The following is a 24,750-nucleotide window of genomic DNA, read 5'->3' as shown; positions in this document are numbered from 1 at the left end:
AAAATCTCAAGCCCACACACACATACACCCACATGCAACAAGGACTGAAAGAGAAAAGGAGCTGGGAATAAAAACTGTTGTAGCAGGCATTAAAGTTTAAACGTTGGTAAATTCCTACAGCTTCCGCTTTGTTGGACTTCATGACAGTCACTGCGGGGACAATGGACCGCTTGACTGGACAAGGCCAGGTGGTAGAAGGGGGGATACGTAGTCCTGTGGTCCAGCCAGGTGCGTTGGTGTGCGTGATGGGTGCAAATGAAAGGACGATTACAAAAATCGATCAAGTTGCCTTTGAGCGGAGAGGTGTAACAACTTTGTCCTCTAAGCTGCAAGTCCTTCAGGAAAAACTAAGATTAGATTGATTTTAAATTTTCCATTTTTTCACTTAAAGAACATATTTTCCGTACAATTCCAAATGCTTTTAAAGACCCCACGTACCTTTGTATCCCAGTGACCGTTACCTCTCGTTCGTGTCTGCCAAAAAGGACATAAAACGTGATTACTTTCCCCTCGAAAGCGCTGCGGTCGCAGATAAAAATATTTGGCGGGCCATCATAACACGCACATGCACAAGGACATATGGTGCCGGCATTGTGTTTGTTATCCTGCGGGCACACAGCATTCACATCCACATGTACAATCGTCAATCATGATCAATGTTTTATACAAATACATACGTACAGCATTTTAAATGTCAGCCAGACTCACATGCAAATGTCTGATTCTCTTCCTGTGTGGGAAAAATCGATGCGACTGAGCCGTTCCGTCTGGCAGCGGCTTTAGGTCCGCTTGGGTTGGAGGTCATCGAGGGGGTCAGCAGCTGGGCAGCCATTTTGCCATTCGGGTTGCACGGGCGCCTTTGTCTTTGTCTTTGGCGCCTGTTTGGAGGCTGTCGCAGCCACATGAACCCGGGGAACGCAGAGAAACAGGCCATGTCCGTGGCACCGGGCACAATGCAGCAGTCAACGCATTTGACAATGTCAGCCGGGTAGGCAGAGGTTGTCGGTTGCTGCGGCTCAGTTATGGCTTAAAGGGGCTTTCCCCTGGGGAAGTCATGAAAGGAGAGGTTGGTGCAAATCAAGCTGAAAATTCTATGAAAATTTTACCTTCTCTGAGATATTTTCATCTGGAAATAAAACAATTTAAGTTGAAATGTATAAACAATTTCATTTAATTGTAAGAAAAATGCATTTTTGAACGAACATAATTAAATAAAAATAATTTTTCAATATTTCTCAGAATATTCTAGCTAATTTTAATGAGAGCCTTATGATATTTAGTTTTATTAATTTACACAAACTATCTTAATATTTTCATGACTTAATATGTGTTACGAAATCTGATTTCTGTAAATTAATTAATTCTGGTCCTTGGATTTTTCGACCAAACTTTATTTTCACCACGTCTGTGACCCCTTTTGAAAATACCTCTTACCACATCCCTGTTTGCTTTGGCTGCTGCTTGTGTTGGCTATGCGATGGCGCTATCTTGGTCATCCTCCGGCCATGACCATCGTCAACAGGATCCTCCTCGAATGACTAACAGCAGCTGCGGTGCCTGACGTCGACTGAGGCAGCAGCAGAGGCAGCAGCAGCGACCGCACAAAAAGCCACAAAGCCACATCCGTCTGTGCGCCGCTTGGGTCGCTCGCTGCTCGCTGTTCGCTGCTCTTGGGTCGTGGCCTGGCCTTTTGTTCTCCAGCTGCCGCGTGACCAGCCAAACAAGCGGCACCACCCCCCCAGAGCCACCCAGCTACGAACCACCACCCACCGCTCCTCCACGCTCCCCTGACTTTGTGGCATCCGCGACACTTCCCCGTTTGCTGATTTGTATATTTCGTGGCAGCATAATTTATTGATTGAGTGTTTGGCCAGTCCACAGCAACCACCGAATGGGTCCTGTCCTCTTCGCATCCCTGTCCCCAACCACCCGTGACCCAGCACCACCTTGACCCACCCGCTGACTACCCCTTCTCACTCACCAATTCCGACTTTCAATTGTCATTGCGAATATTTCAGCTCGTTCTTTTTGCAGCGTTTTGTTTTGCTGGCCCTGCCGGTTTGATTTTGTCAGCTACGCTTTGTTGCGCTTTTCGCCAGCTCTGTCTGTCCCGCTTTTCATGATTTTCCACGCTTTTCCCCATCGCTCTTCCCGTTAACTGTGTTTTTGCATCCAAACTAACACCAACCGCCGATCCACCGACTCCGCTGAAAATTTAAATTGGTTTGTTTTGTACTGCGGCGGCTTCTGGTGCACTGGAAAAAAATACTTACTTAGTTTTGAACAAAAAAATAATTAACAGACATTAATTAAATGAGAATATAGTAAATATTTTTTAATCAAACAAACGAAACAAAATTATTCTAATTAAAAATAAAATTTGAAATATTGAATAACAAACCAATTAATTGCAAAAATTTGTACATTTAATGTACATTCATCTTAAAAATTTTTTAATTCTAATATAATTTAAAAATGTAAAATAATTATAATTATTGTATTTTAGATACATATTACAAAAATAACAATTTTTCCAGTGTTCTACTGCTTCTGTTTCCAGCAGCGCTGCCATAAAATTGCAAATTGCAATTCGCTGGCAGGTCTTGGTCTTTTTCCACTTTTCCCCTCACTTTTCCGCTTCTCCCCCACCCAAGATGTCTGGCAGACATCAGCGTCATGTTGCGCATCGTTGACAAAGTTACGAGAAACTGTGGTAAATTTTATTTGAATTTCCAATGCATCTGCTGCCGCTTTGGTGCTTTTCTGCTTTTTCCCTGGAACCTAGACCCTAACCCCAGCAGCAGCTGCTCGTTGCGGTTGGCAAGCGTTGATGAATGGAATGCAGTTAACACCCGAAAAGCATGGGGCTTCCTTTGATTTGGTATTTCCCCGAACCGTTCTGTATTTTAGCCACCAATTAATCATGGCCCTGGGCAATCACTTTCTGCTTCATTAATGATCGCAGCCAGCCGCAAAAGATAAGCCTTGGCAGAGCAATTTTTAATCATAATGGGATCTCGTATCCGTAGCATCCCGAATCCCGAGTGCCTTGTCAAACTTGTTGAGGAGCCACCCGCATCATGGCCAAAATCGCAGGGCCAAGACAAAGACAAGATGTCGAACAAGGGCCAAAAACGTGCGAGGTGGCACGCTTTAATGATAACAATAAAACAGCTCACACAGCGCGAGCAGAGGCATCAATGTCACACATGAGGAGTAGGGAAAATCGGTAGGAGGAAAAGCGGAAAAGCACCAGCAGCAGAACAACTTTCAACTTTTACGGGTAGGGCAACAAAAATAAAAGCATGAGGGTGTTTTTTTGAAAAATTGCGACAGCAGCTTCTGCGTTAAATCAAAAAATTATATAGTCATATAGTCGGGCGCACACACATGGCCCATGGAAGGGAAAACAGGAGCAGAATTTAGGTGCGGGTCCTTGGGAGAGCATCCCAAGTGATAAAGGCGATAAGAGGATGGCATGGAAAAGCCACGGCTGGCAAAAATTAATTTATAATAGGCATCCTTTAAGAGATGACAAGGCTGCTGAATAAGATAATGGCATCAAAAGGCGTAACTCGTCGGTCGCATGTTTGGCAAATAACGAAATTACTTAACGCCGGCGAACGATGAGAGCTCGGTGTGGAAAATAGGATGAAGCTTGTAAGCTGTTGCTAATAAATATTTAAAAATGTTTGTGTGGAAAATGTGATTTTTAGCTTGGGAAAAGGAATAGGAGGAGAGAGGGAAAGCAATTAATTATGCAAGACGAGACGGTGGCAAATGACATGGTGGTCAAAAGGTTGGTCAATGAACCCCTAGAACACCTTATTTGGGTTTTAACCTGTCTCGTCTATCAAAATCTCTTCGACAGATCCCGCCATTAAAAGTCGCTCATCGACATTAACTCACTCGAGCTGAATCCCTGGCTTCAAACTGATACGAGGCACGCGCAATAAAACGTATTTTATGAGCAAATTATGTTTATTAGTGCGTCACAATGTCAACATTATTATGCACGACAAAATTCGTATTAAAAACGTACATATAAAAAATGAAATATGAAGACTCACCCCGACATACAGGGTCATAAAAGCAAGGCTTTTTTGGCAGCCAATTTCAAGAGTAAGGTAATTTCAGAGCCTCAGAGCTCAAAAGCACCGCAAGCCGAACGGCAGAGTGTTGGTCAAAGGGCGGCAAAGGACGGAAAAGGCCAAAGGGCAAGGAAAAGTAGGAGAAAAAAGGACGAGATGCAGGACTGCAGGCATTGTAATGCGGCCTTGTCCGCTGTCTACATTGTGGCAGCAGATATAATTCGATTTGCAAGCTATCCCAAAGCCCGCACGAGCACACGATTCGAATATGAAAATGAAAATCATCGTAAAATTTCTTGAGGAGAAAGAAAAAACCTTGTATTTCACTGAAAATATTTTTTAGAATTTTCTTTATGAAAAGGAAAAATAAAAAATAACTTGGTAAAAGCTGAATAGTATAGGTATATAAACATTTATTTAGGGGCTTTAAATAATTTTATATATTTTTTTTTATAACTAAGTTTACAATTATTTTTAAAGGGTAAGAAACTCTGCCGCAGTTCTTTTCACACAAATATATTTGGGAAAAGGCTTTAAAATTCTTATAAAATTCTAAAAATTAAGACATAGCCTTCATTTTTTCCTGTGTAAGCGGCCAGAGCTGAAGCCAACGAACCGGACAACAACAAGCAAATTACAACAATGGCCGAGCAGGGCAACATTGTTGCATCACAGAACGCGCCGCGATGCATGCTAAAAGTAATGCACAATGACAAACGCTCGCCCAGAACCACCACCACCACCACTGTTGCCACTACCACGATGGCACCACCGAATCCGGCTAAAACCCCCGGGGGCGAGTGCCACAAAGACTGGGCCAGCATATAAAAATAGTGGCTGGAAAGCAAACGGAGGGAAGGAGGAGGAGCGAGTGACAGGAGGCGGTTGCCTTTGCCTTCTGCCTTCCGCCTTCCGCCTTCCATTCCGCCTTTGCCCATTGCGATTGCGATTGCAGCCCACGCAGGATGGCCAACGCGCATGACGCGCTCCTCCAACCGCCGCAAACTCACTGGCTGTTCCGCTGACCCACCGTCACCCTTACCACCCCCAACCACCCCCAACCACCCAGCACCACCCACTAGCGGAAGCTGACGAAATGTTGCCGATGAGCATTGCTAACGATGTGGGCAAGAACAACACAACGCCTACGAGGACGAAGCGATGACGAGGCTGAAGCCAGGACGAAAGCAGGACGAAAGCAGGACGAAGTCGGCAGCAACAAAATTGCAGCTAGCCACTTTCTTCTTCCTGGGCGGGAATTGCATTATCTGCTCGTGTGTGTGTTAGTGTTTGTTGCGTTTTTATTTGCCGTCTGTGTCTGTGTCTATGTCTTTGTTGCTATTTTCTATTTTCCAGCTTCGGCTGCCTGCATTTTCCGCCCACTTTTTGTTTTTGCCCCGCTCGTTCTGCTCGTTTCTCGTCGTCGGCGGTTGGGCGTAAAACTTTTAAATTAGAAATTTTTGTTAGTTGCAGAAATCGAGGGTGGAAAAGGCTGGGAAAGGGTCGAAAGTGAAGTGTTGGGACGCCAGCACTCAATAGTTTTTTACACTTTGTTAGTCGGTTAGTTTTTGTTGAGCAGTTGTTGTTCATTTTTTTCTCCGCTGCATTGTGGTTTCCATTGGCACTCGCCAGTTGCTATTAATTTTTAATTTTTTCTTTCGGCTTTGTCCTTATTTATATACTTATTTTTTCCATTTTTGTGGCAGACGTCAAAGTTTTAATGCAATTTCGGCCAGGGGTGTTGAATAAAGAACAGCCTGAATGATTTGTAAACAATCAAAGGCTTATGCGAAATTGATGGATTTAAAAAGGGGGTTTTTTTTCATTCTATTAACTCTTTTTATTTCTTTAGCCACAAGAAAACCCATTAACATTGTGCGCCCACAAAAGTAGGCAATACTTTTCTTTGGCTTCCCCCACAAAACTTGTTATTACCTATTCGCCCAGGTCTGGAGTTTAACAAAAGATGAGGTGATTGAAATTTCGCCCCACAAAAGAAGGGAAAAGAAGGAAAAACCCCAAAGAAGCCAGAGATAATTTCAGCAATAGGCGTCGCCTAATGGCATTCCGCAAATTGTTTGTTGAATTCACCCAGCCAAAGTCAGGGGCAAACGGCTGTCAAAACGGCTGAGATTCAGGACTTCGGGACTTACTTCCTGGCCCCGAAAGAAATGGCATAAAAAAAGGTTGTCATGCTGCCAAGAAGCGGCGAAGACGATGACAAAAAACAACAACTTAATACCCAGCTGATGCCTATTAAGCACAGCATTTGTGGCACCCCCCTTATCACCCACCCCCTCCCCTTTTCCAATCCCACCCACTGTGCAGCACTGCGTGTGTCTTGCCTTGATTTTGTGGCTGTGATATTTTCATTTGCTTGATTTGTTTTGGCATAATTCTGCCATCTTATCCACGTTTTTTTTTTGCTTTTTGTTCGTCTGGGCTTTGGTAAATTATTGGGAATTTCGTTGTGGTTGGTGGAACTCGCATCGTTTGGGTATTGGCAAACCGCAAATCAGCAGTTCTGTGTTTTTTTCTGCTATTTTACTGGTGCCTCCCTTTGGCTCGCATTAAGCATTCGCCATGGTGGCCCGGGTGGCTCCACTAATTTGGGCATGCCAAGTGACGATGCACACGTAGCAGCAATAATTTCGGCTAATTGCTCTCTGAACAGCAATTTAAATGCGAAATGAATTCAGTGAGGAGGCTGCGGCCTCAACGCCCACAAAAGAGGGGCCAGAAAATAGTTTCTGTTTCTATTTCTGCTACTGCTAGTGCCACTGCAGCTGTAATAAAATTACGCATACGCTGCGTACGCCCACTGACTGACTGCACACATATTAAAAACGAGTTTGCCGGACCAGACCGACCCGTATTTTCGCAACAACTGGCTGCTGGAAGCTCTCGTCGTCTAGCCACATGTCGAGTATGACTTTCATTGCAATTCATATCTGAGCGCAGACATGGCTCGGAAAATGGCAGAAATTAAATTCGTCTCTCGACTGACAAATGTCCCCCGAGTGGGCAAAACCAGAAAAGTACTTGACGATACGTAAAAGTCAAGTCAAATTGCAGGGGACTCGCCATCGCCTTCTCCATTCCCCTGCCCTTTTTTCATAAGTCAGCTTGTAATGTTGTTAAGCATCCAAAGATACTGTCACTGTAGTGGCCACAGAATGGGGAAAGTGGGGGGTCCTGAGGATCCTGTGGGCAGGACTCTTCGCTCGGTATCTGCAGCTTTGTATCTTTAGTGCTGCCGGCGGAGTCGGCAACTTCAACTTGGTCCGGGTTTGGTTTGGGCTTTGGCCTGAAGAGCAGCTGATGTTGATGATGATACACACTCAAGTGCGCTTTGGGTACAGCAGTTGAGTAAATACACAAACAGGACCCACAGACACACGCAAACACACTCTGGGGTAAGGAAAGGACCTCCACACACACACACACACACACTGATACTCTGATACACACCATATGCGCAATATGGCGACGTTGACGTTGACTTTGGCGCTGTTGCCGCTTTTACTTATTTATGCCAATTTTTGGCCTGCGTGTGCGAATGTTTGAGTCTGCCTGCCGGATTGTGGCTCGTTTGTTATTGTTTATTTTCGGCTGGCTTTGCATTTAAGCATTTAAAGCAAGATGCTACGTGAGCTGAATGCCGAGCCTTCAACAACCACTTACACTGCAAAAAGAGGGGGTACAAATTTAGGCATTAACTCGGAAGTAAGCTCTTAAAGAGATAATTTTGAAATTATTTAAGTAAAAGCTACTAGATATATGTCATAGGTTTAAATATTCTTTTAAATTATTTATACTTCTTATAAATAATTTCCATATTTATTTATTCAACATATTTATCTCGTTTCAAAATCATTACTCGTTTGATAAAGTAACCCCACTTATTAGCCAACTGACATGACCCATTCCCGGACTGGGATATGTTTGGCTTTTTAAAATGCCACCCCTTAACCCACTGACTCCCCGGGGACATTAAAGACCCGTCTAAACCCAACCAACCAACGAACCAAGCAGCCGGCACAAATTTAACCAACTGAAGCCACTTGGGAATCGCTCCGACATCGCTCCCGCATTGGTTTTATTTCATTAGTTCTGCGCCAATTTAAATATTTAACGAACATTGCGAGTTGATAGCATTTGCCGGCAGCTTTAAATTGACAAAAGCGAAACAGAGAGAGAAAAATCGACTGAAAAAAAAAGAAAAAGTGGGCAAATGAACGCGACTGTGGCATAGATTAAATTTCCGCTCTTATGAATGCGCGTAGCTAATAGAAACGGTGGTTCAGGGTGGTCCAGGGTGGCTCACTGTGGTGCCCGGTGGTTTTTTCGGAGGCTGCGACAGCACGGCAGCTGCATATATTTTGAGTTAGGTCCCTGCTGATGCCGCACATCCGTGGTCCCCGGTGGCCGCTCGTCAGTTTCAAATGTCCGAAAAAAGAAATCCAATTTGCCCGGCTCTCGCTCGCGTTGGCAATGCCCCATGGACATGCGTTAATAAAAAAAAAGAACAAAAACCTTGGGGGCCAAAACAACGGAGGCACAAAAAACTGGCCAACTGGCGACGGCTGCAGCCGGCCATCCAGCCATCCAGCTATCCAACCATCCGAAACCCAGTTCCAAATCCAAATCCCAAAACTGGGGGCCACGGCCACGGGAACGTGTACAAAATAAAAATTTCTATTTAAATGGCAAAAATCAACAAATGCAACGCAAAACAATCTAAAACACAAATCGAAATTAAATGACCGCACTTGCACACAAAAGCGAGCTACACAGAGAGCGCCCAAACACACACACACACAGATGCATATGCACAGGGAAAAAAGTGGGGGAACATGGCAAAAACAAGCCACTCGTGGCCAACAAAAAAAGAGCGAGAGTTTCGGAAAAAATGGAAAGCAAGTGACTGAAATAAAGTGCAGCAGCTGCGCAGCTGTCCAAAAACAAAAAAAGGTAACAAGGTTGGTAAAAGTGTTGAGGGTTAAGGGGAAAGGGGCTGGGAAAGGGGGGAGGGGTGGCGGTCAGCTTGCCGGCCGCTTTTCCATGTATGTGTTAGCCAAATGCTAGACGCGGGTTGTGCAATTTCAACATTTCATTCAGCGACGAGTTTTGAATTTCATGTTCGCCTTTTTGTGCGATTTCGCATTTTGGCCATTTTTATTGTTTTGTAGCAAGCAAAAAAGGGAGGGGGAACCCCGCCCACCTAACAGACCTTGGATTTTAGCCAGACTTGTTTGATTTAGATATGGATAACAGTTTTTCTTGTATCCTAGAAGTTTTTTGGGAAATCTGAAATATATTATAATGAAATAGATATAAATATATTTTCTAATCCAAAGGGCATAGGGGAACAAGCCTGGGAAAACTGCCCCAGGCGATATTGCAAAATTTTAGATGAGGATTGGTAGATAGGAACCTAATCGATAAGAATTCCAATTTTCAAATATTTTGATCCGCTGGTTTACGAGTAATCTGCCGCAACTAAAGAACATATCACTTGATTTATCTTCCCTTCGGTGGTTCTTGAGAGAACTTTTTTGATGCCAATAATTTTTGTGTTAACCTTCAAGAATGTCAGCCAATCTTTGGATTTTTACCATTCTTATAAGCTACCAAAAATCGCGATTCAAAATTTCAAAAAATTGGTTCAAGACTTTCCAAGTCTGACAACACCGCCAGTTTTTTACAGTTTGTGTGTCCTATAACCATCTACTTGATATAAAAAATTCATAATTTTTCGAGTGGTGCAACAGTGTTAAACAAACAAAAAACTGAAGAATTTATTTCTAGAAGGCTAGGAATGGAGTCAATAAAATATATTTGGCTTGTAAATAGTTAGTTCTTAGACCAGAATTATTATCAAAGAGTAAAGTTTTTAATATTATGGGTGAAAAGTGGTCCAAATTATAAAATGTTTGGCATGTAAATGTTTGCTTGTAATTGATTTAATAGGGACCCAGTCCCAGTCTAGTCCCCACAGCTTCGAATTTCATATCCTCCCTGGACAGAGATTTTATAAGAAATCCTTTGAGCATGGATGATCAACAAATACTTTAATTATGTGATTCTAAAGAATTCGCGGTCCAAAGAGGATTATTTAATATGCGAGATTTCGGCACCGTTGTTATTGCGCGAAATTGTTAACAATTTGTTATCATGCTCCGCATATTAAAGCTTTAAAATTACTATCTTGCTTTTTAGAATAACGATGGTACCGAAAGGATCGCAATTTAAATAATCCTCTTTGGACCGCGAATTCTTTAGAATCACATAATTAAAGTATTTGTTGGTCATCCATGCTCAAAGGATATCTTATAAAATCTCTGTCCAGGGAGGATATGAAATTCGAAGCTGTGGGGACTAGACTGGGACTGGGTCTCTATTAAATCAATTACAAGCAAACATTTACATGCCAAACATTTTATAATTTGGACCACTTTTCACCCATAATATTAAAAACTTTACTCTTTGATAATAATTCTGGTCTTAGAACTAACTATTTACAAGCCAAATATATTTTATTGACTCCATTCCTAGCCTTCTAGAAATAAATTCTTCAGTTTTTTGTTTGTTTAACACTGTTGCACCACTCGAAAAATTATGAATTTTTTATATGAAGTAGATGGTTATAGGACACACAAACTGTAAAAAACTGGCGGTGTTGTCAGACTTGGAAAGTCTTGAACCAATTTTTTGAAAATTTGAATTGCGATTTTTGGTAGCTTATGAGAATGGTAAAAATCCAAAGATTGGCTGACATTCTTGAAGGTTAACACAAAAATTATTGGCATCAAAAAAGTTTTCTCAAGAACCACCGAAGGGAAGATACATCAAGTGATATGTTCTTTAGTTGCGGCAGATTACTCGTAAACCAGCGGATCAAAATATTTGAAAATTGGAATTCTTATCGATTAGGTTCCTATCTACCAATCCTCATCTAAAATTTTGCAATATCGCCTGGGGCAGTTTTCCCAGGCTTGTTCCCCTATGCCCTTTTGTTAAAAGAAAATCAGTATTTTTTCCCAAATAAAGGGAAAAATTAAAAGTTCGCCTTTTATATGGGGACCTATTTTAACACAAAATTCCAGATTTTTCCCTGAATCCTTAATCATAGTTGAAGCTCACATGGCCAGCACCTAAAGTGACCTCATTCTGCACCCACTTCAACACCTTTTCTTTGTCTTTCGACACAAATTAATTAACTGAAAACGTGCGAAACTAAATGAAGTCACTTGCCAGTTTTTCCATTAAAAAAAAGGAAACCACAAACATTTTACAATTAACACTCCAACGCCCAGCGAACCCGGATCGCAGCCCAACCCATATCCTAACCCATATGTACAAGTCATGTAGGAGCTGGGAAAAAAAGGAGTATCAGTGCCACTATTACTTTACTATAACCACGCTAGCGTTTCGGGCGTCTAACGAGTGACACTGCGATATAAAAGGGAAAGACCCTGTAAGTGTGGATATATCAACACCTAGTATATACACCCACAAAAAAAAAAATCAACAATAGCTACTGGAACTGGCCAAGTGAAAGAGACAAAGAATTCTGAATGTAAGCGCGAAAGAGAGGAAAAGCCGGCGCTAGGAAAATAAAAACGGTAACCGCAATTTGACCCAGGTTTTTACTTGCTTTACATTTGGTGGCGCCCGACAAATATGCAGATTGGCACACGGGGGGTGGTTCACCCCCCCACCACTTCACCTGCGACGCGTTTACCTCTAACATGTGCTACCAACGACGACGACAGATACATTTTCCGGGGGCTGATGTTTGTTTCCATCCCAACCTTATAGCCATACCCCGTATCCACACCAATACCTCCCCCTTTGACAAACGCTTACAGCAGCGTTAAATGTTCACCGGGGGTTGCTTGCTGGCGGGGATGTTGTCTATAACTCTGCAGTGCGTTTGTGTGCGTTTGGAAATAACTAACCCGAACCCAATGCAAACACATGGGCACCCAAAGGGCACGGGCAAAAAATTTGTTTTATGTCTGGGGATATGTTTTCGATGTGGGTTACATGATGTTTTCGAAAGGGGTAGTGGAATTTTAAAGGAATTTCTAAATGATATGGGATATAAATTCGGAATTTTGTAATTATAAACGATTAAAAGTTACAATTGCTTCATAAAATAATTAAATAAATGATCAATTTTATCAATTTTATTTATTTGATTTATTTTAATATTATTTTTAGAAAACTTCATTCCCATAATTAGCCCCATTTTTCCCCAGTGAACTCTCTGCATTCCTTAAGCCAAGTTTGTTTTGCTTTTGGCCAGTGCTGCTTTTGTTGTTCGTAGGCCGGAACACACGCCATTTCCATTTCTCCTTGGCAGTGTGTGCGAGATTTCTAATTTATAAGGCGACATGTTCTCGGCACTCGGAACCTCAACCTTGCTGCATTTCTTGGCCTGTCCTGCCTTTTTTCGATTCCAGCTACGCAAATTCGTTGTGTTGTCTTCTCCGGTTTTCAAACTACTGCTGCTGCATTGTCGCTTCACACGATTGTCAAGCCCATGAAGTTGGAAAATCGGAAAATACCCGTAGTAGTAGGCACTAGGCTACTGGAATTTAAATGCGAAATTTGCACGCGATGTGCAAACGGAATGTGGGACCCTGCCACATTTAAATCAAATTATTGACATTTGCTTAAAGGCCGGGCGGGTGACTCGCATACAAATGATTTAAGTTTGGCCGGCACTTAAAGTCGAGGACTCGCCGAGTCAGCACCAAAAAGGACTTGAGCACTGAGCTCCTGATAAGAGTCGAGAATTGCCAGGGGATGATGATTAAGGGGGTTGTGTTGGGTCGCCCCGGGGGCAGCAACCCTTTTGCCGCATTTGCGTTTGCCTTCGCTTCTGTCATGTTTTGTTTTTAATAGTTACTGAATCTCATTAGAATTTAGATGAGTCTTAATGAGTCATTGTTTTACACGTTAGACGAACTCAGAAGACGACGCCGGTGGCAGCACAAACAACAACACAACAACGGCAGTAGTGCACTGCTCCCAAAACTTTTCAAAGCCAGGCGCAAAAACATGAAAAGGTAGCGAATTTCCGCGCGCAATTTCCCCAAACCCAAACCCCCAACTCAAAGCCCACAAACACAGACACAAAGGCACGGAAAGCGAGTCACAACACAATGAAATTTTCATTTGATCTGCGCGACGCGACGACTTGATGAGGCTGCACCACCCAATCCCAAGCCACCCACTCCCTTTCACCCACAAGGTTGTTGGCATCGAAGCTACACAGAAAAAAAAAATTTTAATTTGATATATAAAATATTTTTTAATTATTTATCGTACTCTTTAAAAAGCGCTATTTATTAGAATTTATTGTGGAAATATTTACCAGTATTTCCAAGATCGCCAGAATCTCAATTATTAATATTTAAATTTTAAAAATACAAAACTGTCAACACGTAATCTATATTGAAGATAGTTACAATTAGTGCGATGCTAAAAATATTTCTATGAAATTAAATAAATTTAATTTACTTAAATAACTGAAAACTTACGATTTATAATTTTCTGTGTGCATCTACACAATACAAAAGACTGGGGCTCATTTAAGTGGCAACTTAAATGCCACGCACACTTGCGGAAATGATGCTGACTCCGGGAGCTCGGTTATCTAAGACTCGGGGGGCCAAAAAGTGTGAAAAGGGTGGGCTGGAAAAGCTGAAAAAGGTGGCAAAGGATTGCGGCCTGGCAGCTTGCGGTAATCAGCATTAAAAATCAGCATTATCATCGGCAAAGGCGGCGTCTAATGGCGACAACGAGACACCGGGTCGGTAGTTTGAATTCCTTAAAGTGACTGCCGTTTCATTAGCGAGTCAAGTTGATTGGCTTTTGAGTTTTCAGCTCCCAGTTTTCAGTTTCTAGTTTACAGTTTGCTGCACAAACAGGCGTGGCAGTTGCAGCTGCAGTTCGTGGACGTAATCAAGATGAAATTAAAGCGCAAAGTTTGCTTTAAGTCGACTCGTGCAGCGGCGAACGCTAATTAGATTTTTTAGTTCCACTTAGCAGCAGGCCAGGGTCCACTGGCTGCTTTCTTCGCTCGCATTTCATGCAAATGAATGAAATTAAAAGCACATTATACTTTATAATGCGCCCTGATTTGCCCCAAGCAAATTTAATTTAAAGATTTGCTACCCCAGCTAGCCATTTTCGTACAAATACATATATTTTGGGGCCCCAAGATAACCGCAGTGCCAAATTGTGGGCATAAGTGACTCTCGAGAGCACATAAATGCGGCAGGGACCCCATTGATTGGGTTTCGGAGGGGGGCGGTTAGCAGCCTTGATCAAAGTCATAAGTCAGCGGCATACAAATCTCCATGTAAATATCCTTTCACAGTTGAGTTGTCCTTTTCGGACATCCCGGGATGGCACAGCACGTCTAAGCAACTGGATTATTAACATTTCAATATAATTTGTGGGCTTTGGTTCATATTCACGGGATGGAACGGGAACGGGAGAAGGGGAAGGTCAGCCCTAACTTTTCCTGCTGACGTCTGGGAAAATTAACGCGCCTCAGGACTTTGATCCTTTTTTATATATACACACAAATATTCGTATGGATGTTGAGGGATTCCCGCTGCGTGTTGGTCCCCTATATTTGCTTACATATTCATCAATTTTTGGGTTAAGTTGTGGGCGGGTTCCGGGTTCCCTGGGTTCCCTGGGTTGCCCCCGGGTTTCGGGTCCATTTCCATACATACGTATTACGTATATCTGAATGCTGGGGCGGCCAGCACGTTTTGCGGTTGTTGGCGTCAAATTGTTTTGCTTGTTTGGGGCTTTCACTGTCACAGCGGGATTGGTATCAGTGCGTAGTCGGTCAGCTGGTGGTTTTTCGACCGCCAGCTAAACGCTTTTAGCTTTAATGCACTCTCCACTTAGTTTCGGGGTTCGAGTTCATAATTGCCATTACGCATACGCCGTGTGGTCGCTTACAAAGTGAATTGCCAAATGAGATTGCCGGGGCCTAGTCAATAAAACATTACGCTCCATGTCCGCCGATCGATCGATGGGACTTTCAGACCCATACATCTTGAACAAGGTTTCGTGGGCTGGGAGCTGTGAGCTCTCCCAGGGGGCAGATCAGCCGGGCAGCCAGCCAGCCACATCCTGCCCGGAATCGTGTCCTCGATGGGGTTGCGTGTAATTAAGCGCTGCAGCTTATGTAAGACAAACAGGAAATAAGGTTTAGCACAAACGCATAAATAACAACGGCAAATCAGTAAAGCAAGGCAGCAGGCAGTGGGTAACATAAATAAAGGCATACAAACAATGAAGGCGGATAACATAAAATTTACAACAACTAAAGCCAACAAAGCAGGCAAGGCAAGACAAGGCGTAAAAGTGGATAGTTGTGCACTGGGAGAAATATTTTAAATACTTAAGTTAATTATTAAATATTAAAAAAGGATTTTTGGGATTAAGGGTTAATTTGAAAGTCATACAATAAATATAAAATAGGAATAAAATAGTACCCTAAATTCTTTGTTTTAACAATAATTTTAAACTTTATTTTAACAAAGTTCCACTTAAATAAAAAAATGTTTTACGTAAAAAATTATTTCCCATTAAATTGAATGTCCAGAGTTTTTTCTCTCAGTGCTCGAATGCCACACACACATGGGCACTTGTATACGCCCTGAGTAGCTTCCGTCTTTAATCAAATGGTACAAGGGGGCGTGGCAGGAGGCACTGCTGACACACTTAGTCCAAAGGCGGCTCGCAATCCCCGCCAGCTGAATCACCTGGCTCACTCACCTGGCTCACGACGTTGTTAACGCTTTTCGCCCAGAATGGCAGAATGGCAGAAAGGCAGCAGGACAGAAGGACAGAAGACAGGAAGCCAGGCGAACGGAAGGGGACAGGTGCGTCCTCGGCAAATATACAAAACACTTGTAACTGCCGAGCAGCTAGCAAGGATTTATGATTAATTTATGGGCACGTGTGTGTGTGTGTGTGTGTGTGTGTGTAAGACAGCGACAACACAACGACAATGGGCGACTGTAACGATGGCAAAAACTTAATTAACTCATTACATACGCACCGTTTTAATCAGCAAACGAGCCGACACACGGGCAATTCAGGCGGCTTCCGCCGGCGAAAGAAATGAGAATGAAAATGAAAAGCTGCCATCGCGCTTGACATGCTGACACCGAAGGCGGCTGCCAAATGGGGGGCGTGGCAGTATAGAGCTGCCAATCGAGCCCCTCGGCTCAGTGCAAATTTAAAGCGGCCTTTGACTGCAATTAGTGGCTGCCTCGTTTGTCTGTCTCGAAAGCGAATGAACATATCTCACGGATACGGGCATTCGAGTATTACGTACAAGTTGCGTGCCTTGGTTTTCCCCCTTCCTACCATTGCAACCATTTTTACCATTTTCCACTTACCACTTACCTTTGAGCCAAGTGTGCAAAGGGGCGAAAGCAATAACCTGAGCGAACCCCAACGATTGATTTACAATAACCCCAACTACTCGAGTCGAGTTGGGGCGAGACGAGGTGAGGCGAGGCGAGCCGAGTCAAGCCGCCTCAATGTACTAAGCCGCGCGCGGCTCCGCCACTGCGATTACAATGGGCTCATTAACGGTGGCGTATACGCAATTTCCAATTAAATAAAAAGTGGCCACGCACACACAAACGGAGGCACTGGGGGAAAAACTTAGTAGACTACCCTCTACATTACTTTTTAAAGAGTATGAAAATATAAAGCATTTTCATAAATGTATTTCATATGATTTTGTCAACAAAATAAATCATTTTATCTTTAAAATTTTTAACAGTTATTTACGGTAATTTTTTTCGTTTTTCCCAGTGCATCCCCTTCGTATATTTGTACACGTGAACACGCAGAGATTTACTCGTTTGGTTTGTGTTTTTAAAAGGCCAACAGGCCGCAGTCAGAATGAATCTACTTACTCAGCCCCTCGTCTTCTCCATTTCTCCGTTTCTCCATCAGTTCCGCTGGCTCTGGGAAATTCCTTTTAATATTTATTTAACACAAAAGCTTTCCGCATTTCGCATTTTGCCTTCGCTGCGGCCGCGACGACGACGTTGCCGTTAATTTTTCGCTTTGCTTTTCATTTTCGCAAAATTACCGGAAATGTTAATTTCTGCACGTGCAGCAGACAAGGCCATTGGGCGGTGGGCGGTGGGTGGTCTGCTGGGGGGTCACGGGTCTGGGCCACGCCCATCGGCGTTGTCAGCCTCGAATGTTGTCGTCGTCGTCGTCGTCAGTGGGTCCCCAGCTGAATAGTGCTAATTATTTAGGGTAAGAATTCACAGTGTGTTTGCGTTTGTGTAAGAGGGGGCTGGGTTGACCCCCGAAAAAAGGCGCCGCTGCATTGGCCCTTAACCCATTACCACCCCACGTGCGTCGCTGGGCTGGCTTTGCCTTTGCTTTTGCTTTTTCCAAGTCTTGGCAGCGAGTTTCGGAGCTGAGCGCTGAGCTGGGCTCAACCGAACTGAGCTGACACAAGAGCGCGCGAAGGACAACGACGAATGGAACCACCTAAGCCATCCGAAAACCACCCCACTAGGATTTACCATTCACCCCAACCCGCCTCCTTTTTTTACTGTGCCAAAGAGACAAAGCACACAAAAATAATAATAAATGATTGCGATTCGTGCGAGTGTGGGTGTGTTTGCCTTGCATGAGAGTTTCTTATAGGTGTACACTCTAATTAAAATGAAGGAAAAAATCAGCTCAAGAAGGAAATTGCTCAACATTTTTCTTGAATTCTTAAATATTTTTACATTTCTGTTTTTTTAATATATAAATGTTCAAAGATTATTTTAATTGATCAGAAAAATCCTATTTAAAGTTTTTAGTATAGTTTAGATTGTTTTAAATATAATGGTGGACTAATTTAATATATATGCAACACTACAATTATTTAAATATCTAGATTTATGTTTTCTTAACCTTAAAGAAAAATTAAAATAGAAGGTTCTCTTCTAATCTTTGTATAGTTATATCATAAAGATTTATGATACTAAGAAAGATAGTAGAAAAATTCCAAGTTTCAGTCGTTCTACATCCCATAAGTTTTTAGAGTGTTTGGTGGGGCAGAGGTTGGCTTTGTGGGTGGCTTTAGGTGGCTAGGTGGCTAGGTGGCTGGAAATGGAAACATCACCCACTGCACTTGTGTTTGTGCAGCCTGCATGACAGCGAATGGCTTTGAGTATGTGCATGTGTACGCGATGTTTGGCCTGATGATGGGGCCAGAAGATTCGAGCGTGGAAAGTTTACTTAGATGAATGGGTTAATTAGTATTAATGGGGACGTTCTTCAGCAGAAGCGGAGGGTGGGCGGGAGATGGGTGTGGGGTTAGGATTCACAAAAGAGACACGCAGTTGGCAAAGTTTTCCGCGACGTTTCTGAAAAACTAATACCAAGTGGGTTTCTCCAGCAAGTTTTGTCATCCTTTCCGCCCAGCCACCCACTCTCTTTGAGCCCATCAATCTGCGCGGCTCCTTTGTGATTTCAATTAACTTATCTCTGCTTATGCAGCATAAAATTATATATGAGAAATATCTCCTTCTTGGGTTTTTTCCCTTTTTTTTATGAATATGCATTAAAGCACCGCGTCAGCGTGCGCAATAAATTGCGAAATAAAAGCGCATGACTTGGGATTCTCTTTTGATTTGCGTTTTTATCTGGCGCATATTTTGTGCGATTCACGATGCGCCAGCGGCATCGCACAACCCTTTCCCCCAAAAAGTCTCTGAAAATCTGTGTGAAATCTGCGAAGAATAAAAAAAACCCGATACTCAACTTGGCACTCGCCCTCTTCTCTTTTTTTGCAGAACAATTCCACATCTTTGTCGGCGACTTGAGCTCAGAAATTGAAACTCAGCAATTGCGCGAAGCATTCACACCATTCGGCGAAATCTCGTAAGTATTAAAATGCAAATTTTCCATTTGCCAGTTAACTTGGAATTGCCTTTCTCCCATTTTCCCCCTTTTCTGCAGCTTTTATTTCGGCTTTTTCCATTTTTTTCGTGACAATTTTCCTGTCACACATTCTCTGATTATTGGCAGGCGCGTGTGGAAGAGGCTCACTTCACTCGCAACTCCATAAAAAATTCATAACCGGGCGGCAAAAAAAAAAATGAATTTATGCAAATGCCACTTTGGCCGAACTCTTTTCGCTGTCTGTAAGTGTTGGCAAAAAGTCGGGGCATTCAAATATTTAAGTTGCTATTTTTCGGCATGAAAAGGCAAAGTCACTAGCCCGCCGCCCACAACCACTTACCACCCACCAGGCAGCGCTTCTCCCATGGCAACGACAGCATCAAAAACTTGGCTTAATTAACTTCTGTTTAATCGCAAAGTTTCGAGTCAAAATGTTAGTCCGTCTCCCGGGAGGAGCTCTTCTTTATCCTCAACCACCCACAAAAGGAGGCCCTGCGGCGGCTTATCAAAAATTACGCCAAAGTATTTGATTTTCGGATTTGCCGCTTGTTTGGACCGCGAAACGGAGGATTCAGTCAGCCAGTCCATCGGAGAATCTCTGCCGATGGCCAATTTAAATTTTAATAATTTGAAAATCATTCTAATGACTCTGGCCTTGATTGGGTTAAAGGGTTCTCTGATTCGCTAATGAGTTGTACCAAACTTGGCTTAAAATCACATCTGCTATAAGGGTGGGTGCTGAAAAAGATTAAAGGAAATTGCTGTAACATATAAAAGTGGTGATATAAATAGAATAAATATTTCTAAATTAAATCTCAGTGGGGAAACGATTGCCAGTTGACAACAGTATCGATGACTACAGATTTCAGGGCTATTGAACAATCGTTTGGCACCTTTTGGGATAGCTATCGCTGACATCATTATCGTCGATACTCCCCCGAAAAAACTCTGCCCACGTTGCCGGCTGATTATCTTCCGAGAATAGGAGACGATGGTATGGCAGCGGCTTAAAGAACTTTATTTCTTTTGGTTTTTCTTTCTTTTCTGGGCCCAAGTCGAGTCGATCTGCTAGCCGACATGTCAAAACGCTTAACGCACAAAGTCGGCGGGATTCGGTCGTGCGGCTCCCAGGGATCAAGATGTCCCCTTCCCGGCTGTCAAAACTTTTATGCGTGCCTGGCGTTGTTTGCCCTTTTTTTTGTAGGTTGGCTTTGTTTTTTCTGGTTCTTTTTTTCTTTGGGGCATTGTTGCCTGGTTTTGGCATTATGTTTTTTTCGGGAGACCCCGGCGCATTTTGTTTCGTTTTGTTAAATGCGCGGCGCGTGTGAATATTTAATAAGTCCAGAAGCCAAAGCCTGGCCCAAACCCCGACGGGTTCGAGGTTCGGTGGGCATTTTACTTATAATAATCATAAAAAAAAGTTGCCGGCCAGCGTCGCCAACTTCGCCGCCGCTGTGGTTTATGCTTCATAAATGAAAAGTAAACTGCCGGACCGGGGGTAATTGCCAAAGTTTCCTGGCAGCCCGCTTTAGTGCGGTGTCGAGGCCCCAATTGTCCAAATGAGAAGTCGTACAGCCGCTGGGGGAAATCAATTTGGGGCCCCCGAGTCGGAAGTTGGCCAATTGGCACAAGTGCCGGGTCACTAGTGTAAGTGACCAAAACGAGCAGGTCCTTTTGGCCCCGTAGCTGTAATGAGCATAGTTCGATTTGGGGTGGAGTATGGGGAGGGGGATCCAAATCACGGGAGAAATTCATCAAAAACTTTATCGTTATCTTAAAGCCCAGAGATGAGACTTCGACTTCCTGGCTTCTTGTCAGACCGAAATCCTCCCTTTTCGCAAACTGCAAGATAAATAAAAAGTTTCCAGCATGAGGTCAGATTTCTAATTTCCGAATTACAAGGGGCCACGCCCACGCCGGCAAACACAGACTGAATATATTTGTATTTTGTACTCGAACGGAAATATTTGAACACGTCGGCCAGACCGACGAAGAACGGAGACCAAAAGACCAGGGACCTCGAGAGATGTCTTTATTAGGAATTTGCATAAATTTTAAAGTTTGCCAGCACTTCCGTTCGGTGGCAGGCGGTCCACAGTTATATTTAAGACTTGGTGAACTCTGTTCAGGACTTTAATGTTTACATTTCGTGTTCTTTTTTGCAGCGACTGTCGCGTGGTGCGCGATCCACAAACCTTGAAGTCGAAGGGCTACGGCTTTGTGTCCTTCATCAAGAAATCGGTAAGAACCGCCTTTGGCATTAGCATATTTAAGTGCATATTTATGCAGTCGTGCGCAGGCTCTTTATTTTGATTTCGGTGTTATGCACGGTGACAAAAAGTATCGGAAATTAAATTTTTTTTTAAATAAAAAATATCACATTAAAATTATAGAAAAAGGTATTATTTATTTTAACTTAATTTTAAAATCATACAAGAGAGAACGCTATAGTCGGGTGCCCCGACTATCAGATACCCGTTACTCAACTAAAGCAAGTGCGAAGGAGATGGAGCTAAAAACTTTGATCCGCCGTAACTTTTTAACGAACGGTCCGATTTAAAAAATTTCTTCTACATTTCGATAGGTATTGATAAACACCATAAAACTGCATTTTTACTTTTCCGAAATATTGAAATTTTTAAAATCGTATATAAGCGATTGTGGGCGTTAAAGGGGGAGTGGCACCCTTTTGAAACAAACTTGCGCTGCGTAGGAACTCCTAGAATCTGCATGCAAAATGTTAATCTTCTAGCTTTTATAGTTTCCGAGATCTCAGCGTCCATACAGACAGACAGACGGACAGACAGACGGACAGACGGACATGGCTAGATCGACTCGGCTAGTGATCCTGATTAAGAATATATATAGTTTATAGGGTCGGAAACGCTTCCTTCTACCTGTTACATACTTTTGCACGAATCTAGTATACCCTTTTACTCAACGAGTAACGGGTATAATAATAAATTAAACGACAATGTAGAAACAGAAAAAGTCACTGGGGTTTTGAAATCACTTATAAAACTGTCTAAAAGTATGCAATCAAAGATTTTGTTGCATACTTTTGGGCTTTATTAAGACTGATTTTAAGCCCCTAGTGATTTCTGTGACACGCTCGAATGTTAAACTTATTTATTTATTTACTAAATGGCTATTTAAAGATGTAGATATGACAGTGCTTAACTGATATATTTTTTCACCGTGTCCTCCTTTCTGCGATTCTGCTTCTGACCGTCTCTCTGTCTTCATTATCGCCCCGCAGGAAGCCGAGAGCGCCATTACGGCCATGAATGGCCAGTGGCTTGGCTCCCGTTCAATTCGCACGAATTGGGCCACACGGAAACCGCCGGCGAGTAAAGGTAAGGAAATCATGAGTGTCACCCCAGTCGGCAGGCCAACGAAGTTTCCGGTGTGCGTACACCTACCCGGACTTTGGGTCCTTCGACTGCGAACCCCAACTCGAACTGAGACCCAGACGACGCGTCGTTCTTATTACAGGAAATTATGGCAATGAATGCCAAAGGTAGACCGACACACAGGCACAATGCCAGGGCCAAAAGTGATGCTGGGAAAGTGCAGGGGAAAAGCGGGAAACGCCGGGGAGGGATTCAGGAAAACCGCTCGCTATTTATAAACGTCGCACAAATTTTCTGCCAGATTATGTTTTCTTAATATTTTTGTCCCTTCTTAACCGCACGCGCTTAATTTCCGTAATGGGCTGTACCCAATTTGGTTTAAACTTTTTCAATTAGTATAAAAACAGAAAAAAAGAACAGAAAAAAGAAAACCCCGTCTAGAGGCATTCAATTAGGACCGGCAAATCAATTTTCATTTGGGCCCTGCGACACGCCCCCTCAATTTATGGCCACGGATCGTTGTCAACCGAACCATAGCCGTAACTATATACTTAGTCCGGGGCGTAATCATTATTAACAGCGGACAAACATGCGCGGGGCTTCCCTCGATTGTCTTTCATAAATCAAAACTTAACGCATATTTGCATGTTTTAACATAATTTTTATTTGTTAGACACACAGACACACATTCGTCGGGAGTTTCGGAGGGAATCAGATAAATAAATTTTGCCAACACGAAACTATTATCATAAAGGGCCCAAGCACACACACAAACCCACCCACGATAGAGAAAACAGGGTTATACAACGAATATTTGGGGAAAATAGTTGGAGTCAAGGTGGAATTTATCGTGCAAAGGCCCGAAAACTGTTGAAGGGTTCGGAAAATGAGAGAGAAGGGGAGGAACGGAGGGAGGACTTTCCTGAATATAATATTTTCCCTTTGCATTTATATTGTTGTCATAAAAAACGCCTATGAAAGCTTAAGCGTATTTTTATTGGTCTCATTGTTTATTTGACTGTGTCACGGTTTTGTCTGCTCTTCTAGTTTGTGTGCTGCCCCATAAGGGGTAAAGTAAAATTACTGAGCGGTAGTTGGGGCCATGGGGAGGCATCCTGTAATACAAGTTATTATTAGCAATTTGACAGCGAAATAATTTTGATTTTTTGATCGCCTCGATAGGCTGAGTCGGCACAAAAAAGAGTTCCATACCATAGAATGCCATACAATCGCTAAAGGGTTTTTATGTCCCGCTCACATATGCAAGGGTTGGAAAGGTTTTACGGCCCGCCTAGCGACTGCTGGCGAAACTTTACGATTTGTAGCACTCAACTCATTTCGCATTTGGCATTCGCATTACTTCATGTTTTACGCAGCCACTTTGCTCGATTCTTTTGGCAATCCCATCGAGTTGAGTTGGCCCCGGCGTTTTTATGTTTTAAGCAGGCTGCACATTTCACATTTCACGTCCGTCCTTCCGTCCGCGTTTAGTGGGCCACTCATGTGTCTGCCCCATTGTTGCTAAAGATTTACGATCCGGCGCAATTGCGCATTTTACAGTTGTGACAATTTTGGCGACGCTTTGCAATTTCGTCCCCGGCTAAGAGTTTCTCCTCGTTTTTTCCCCATTGCAATGGGTGGTTTATAACAAACGCGACCCTTTTTTATGGCCCTTCCTTGCTCGCCTCCCAAAAGCGAAAGTTCCCTCAAAGTTTCCACCTTTGTCAAACAAGACCCGACTCTAGACTCTAGTCCACAGTGCATGCCGGCCCATAAATAAGCCCCCGAAATACCTGCAAGCTCATTATGGTAATAACTTAATTAACCAGAAACAATATGCCGACGACAAACGCCGTCGCCTCACAAAAGACGACAACGTTTGCCTGCTATGACAAATTTCTTTGCCGAAACTATTTGACTTTTGACCCGGCTGTGTGGGTTGTGGGTGGGTGCTTTATTGGCCAACTCGCAGGGAAATATTTGCAAAAGTTGGAGTTACGTGAACTCGTTACACGGCAGTTGCCAGTTGACGCAATAAATCAACATTTTATGCAGAGTTGCGCACAATTAAGTAAAAGTTTAAATGCCTCAATGCGTTCATGTTGCAGGAAAAGGACCTCAAAATAGATACCTTAAAGTAGGGGAGAGTGGGGGAATTTCGTCACAGGGGAAATATGATAACGTGTCTCAAGATGGACAAAAAATAGTTTTGAAAAAATGCTGACGAAATTCCCCCACTCTCCCCTATTTATAGGCAAAATAAATATTCCCTTAAATTATAATATTATAGAGTAATTTCATAAAATATTCTTTAAACTGAAGTGCAACATTAT

General features: G+C 42.9%; 1 protein-coding gene across 4 annotated transcripts in view; it reads left to right on the top strand.

The window, feature by feature from the left end:
• The window catches only part of trv (trivet), a 59,134-nt gene that overhangs the window by 27,483 nt on the left and 6,901 nt on the right, over nucleotides 1-24,750 (top strand). For 3 of the 4 annotated variants that reach the window (XM_044395455.2, XM_044395454.2, XM_044395456.2), the window contains exons 3-5: nucleotides 18,956-19,043; nucleotides 21,230-21,305; nucleotides 22,324-22,420. In XM_044395455.2, the coding sequence (XP_044251390.1) occupies nucleotides 18,956-19,043; nucleotides 21,230-21,305; nucleotides 22,324-22,420 (261 nt within the window). Of the gene's footprint in view, nucleotides 1-17,203; nucleotides 17,418-18,955; nucleotides 19,044-21,229; nucleotides 21,306-22,323; nucleotides 22,421-24,750 lie in introns of those variants that run through there. The other variant, XM_070216809.1, reaches the window with a different exon arrangement.

This window comes from Drosophila takahashii, chromosome 3R (assembly GCF_030179915.1).
Source record: "Drosophila takahashii strain IR98-3 E-12201 chromosome 3R, DtakHiC1v2, whole genome shotgun sequence".
NCBI classification, from domain to species: Eukaryota; Metazoa; Arthropoda; class Insecta; order Diptera; family Drosophilidae; genus Drosophila; species Drosophila takahashii.
The sequence above is the reverse complement of the archived record's forward strand: the minus strand, read 5'-3'. Positions and strand labels throughout refer to the sequence as shown.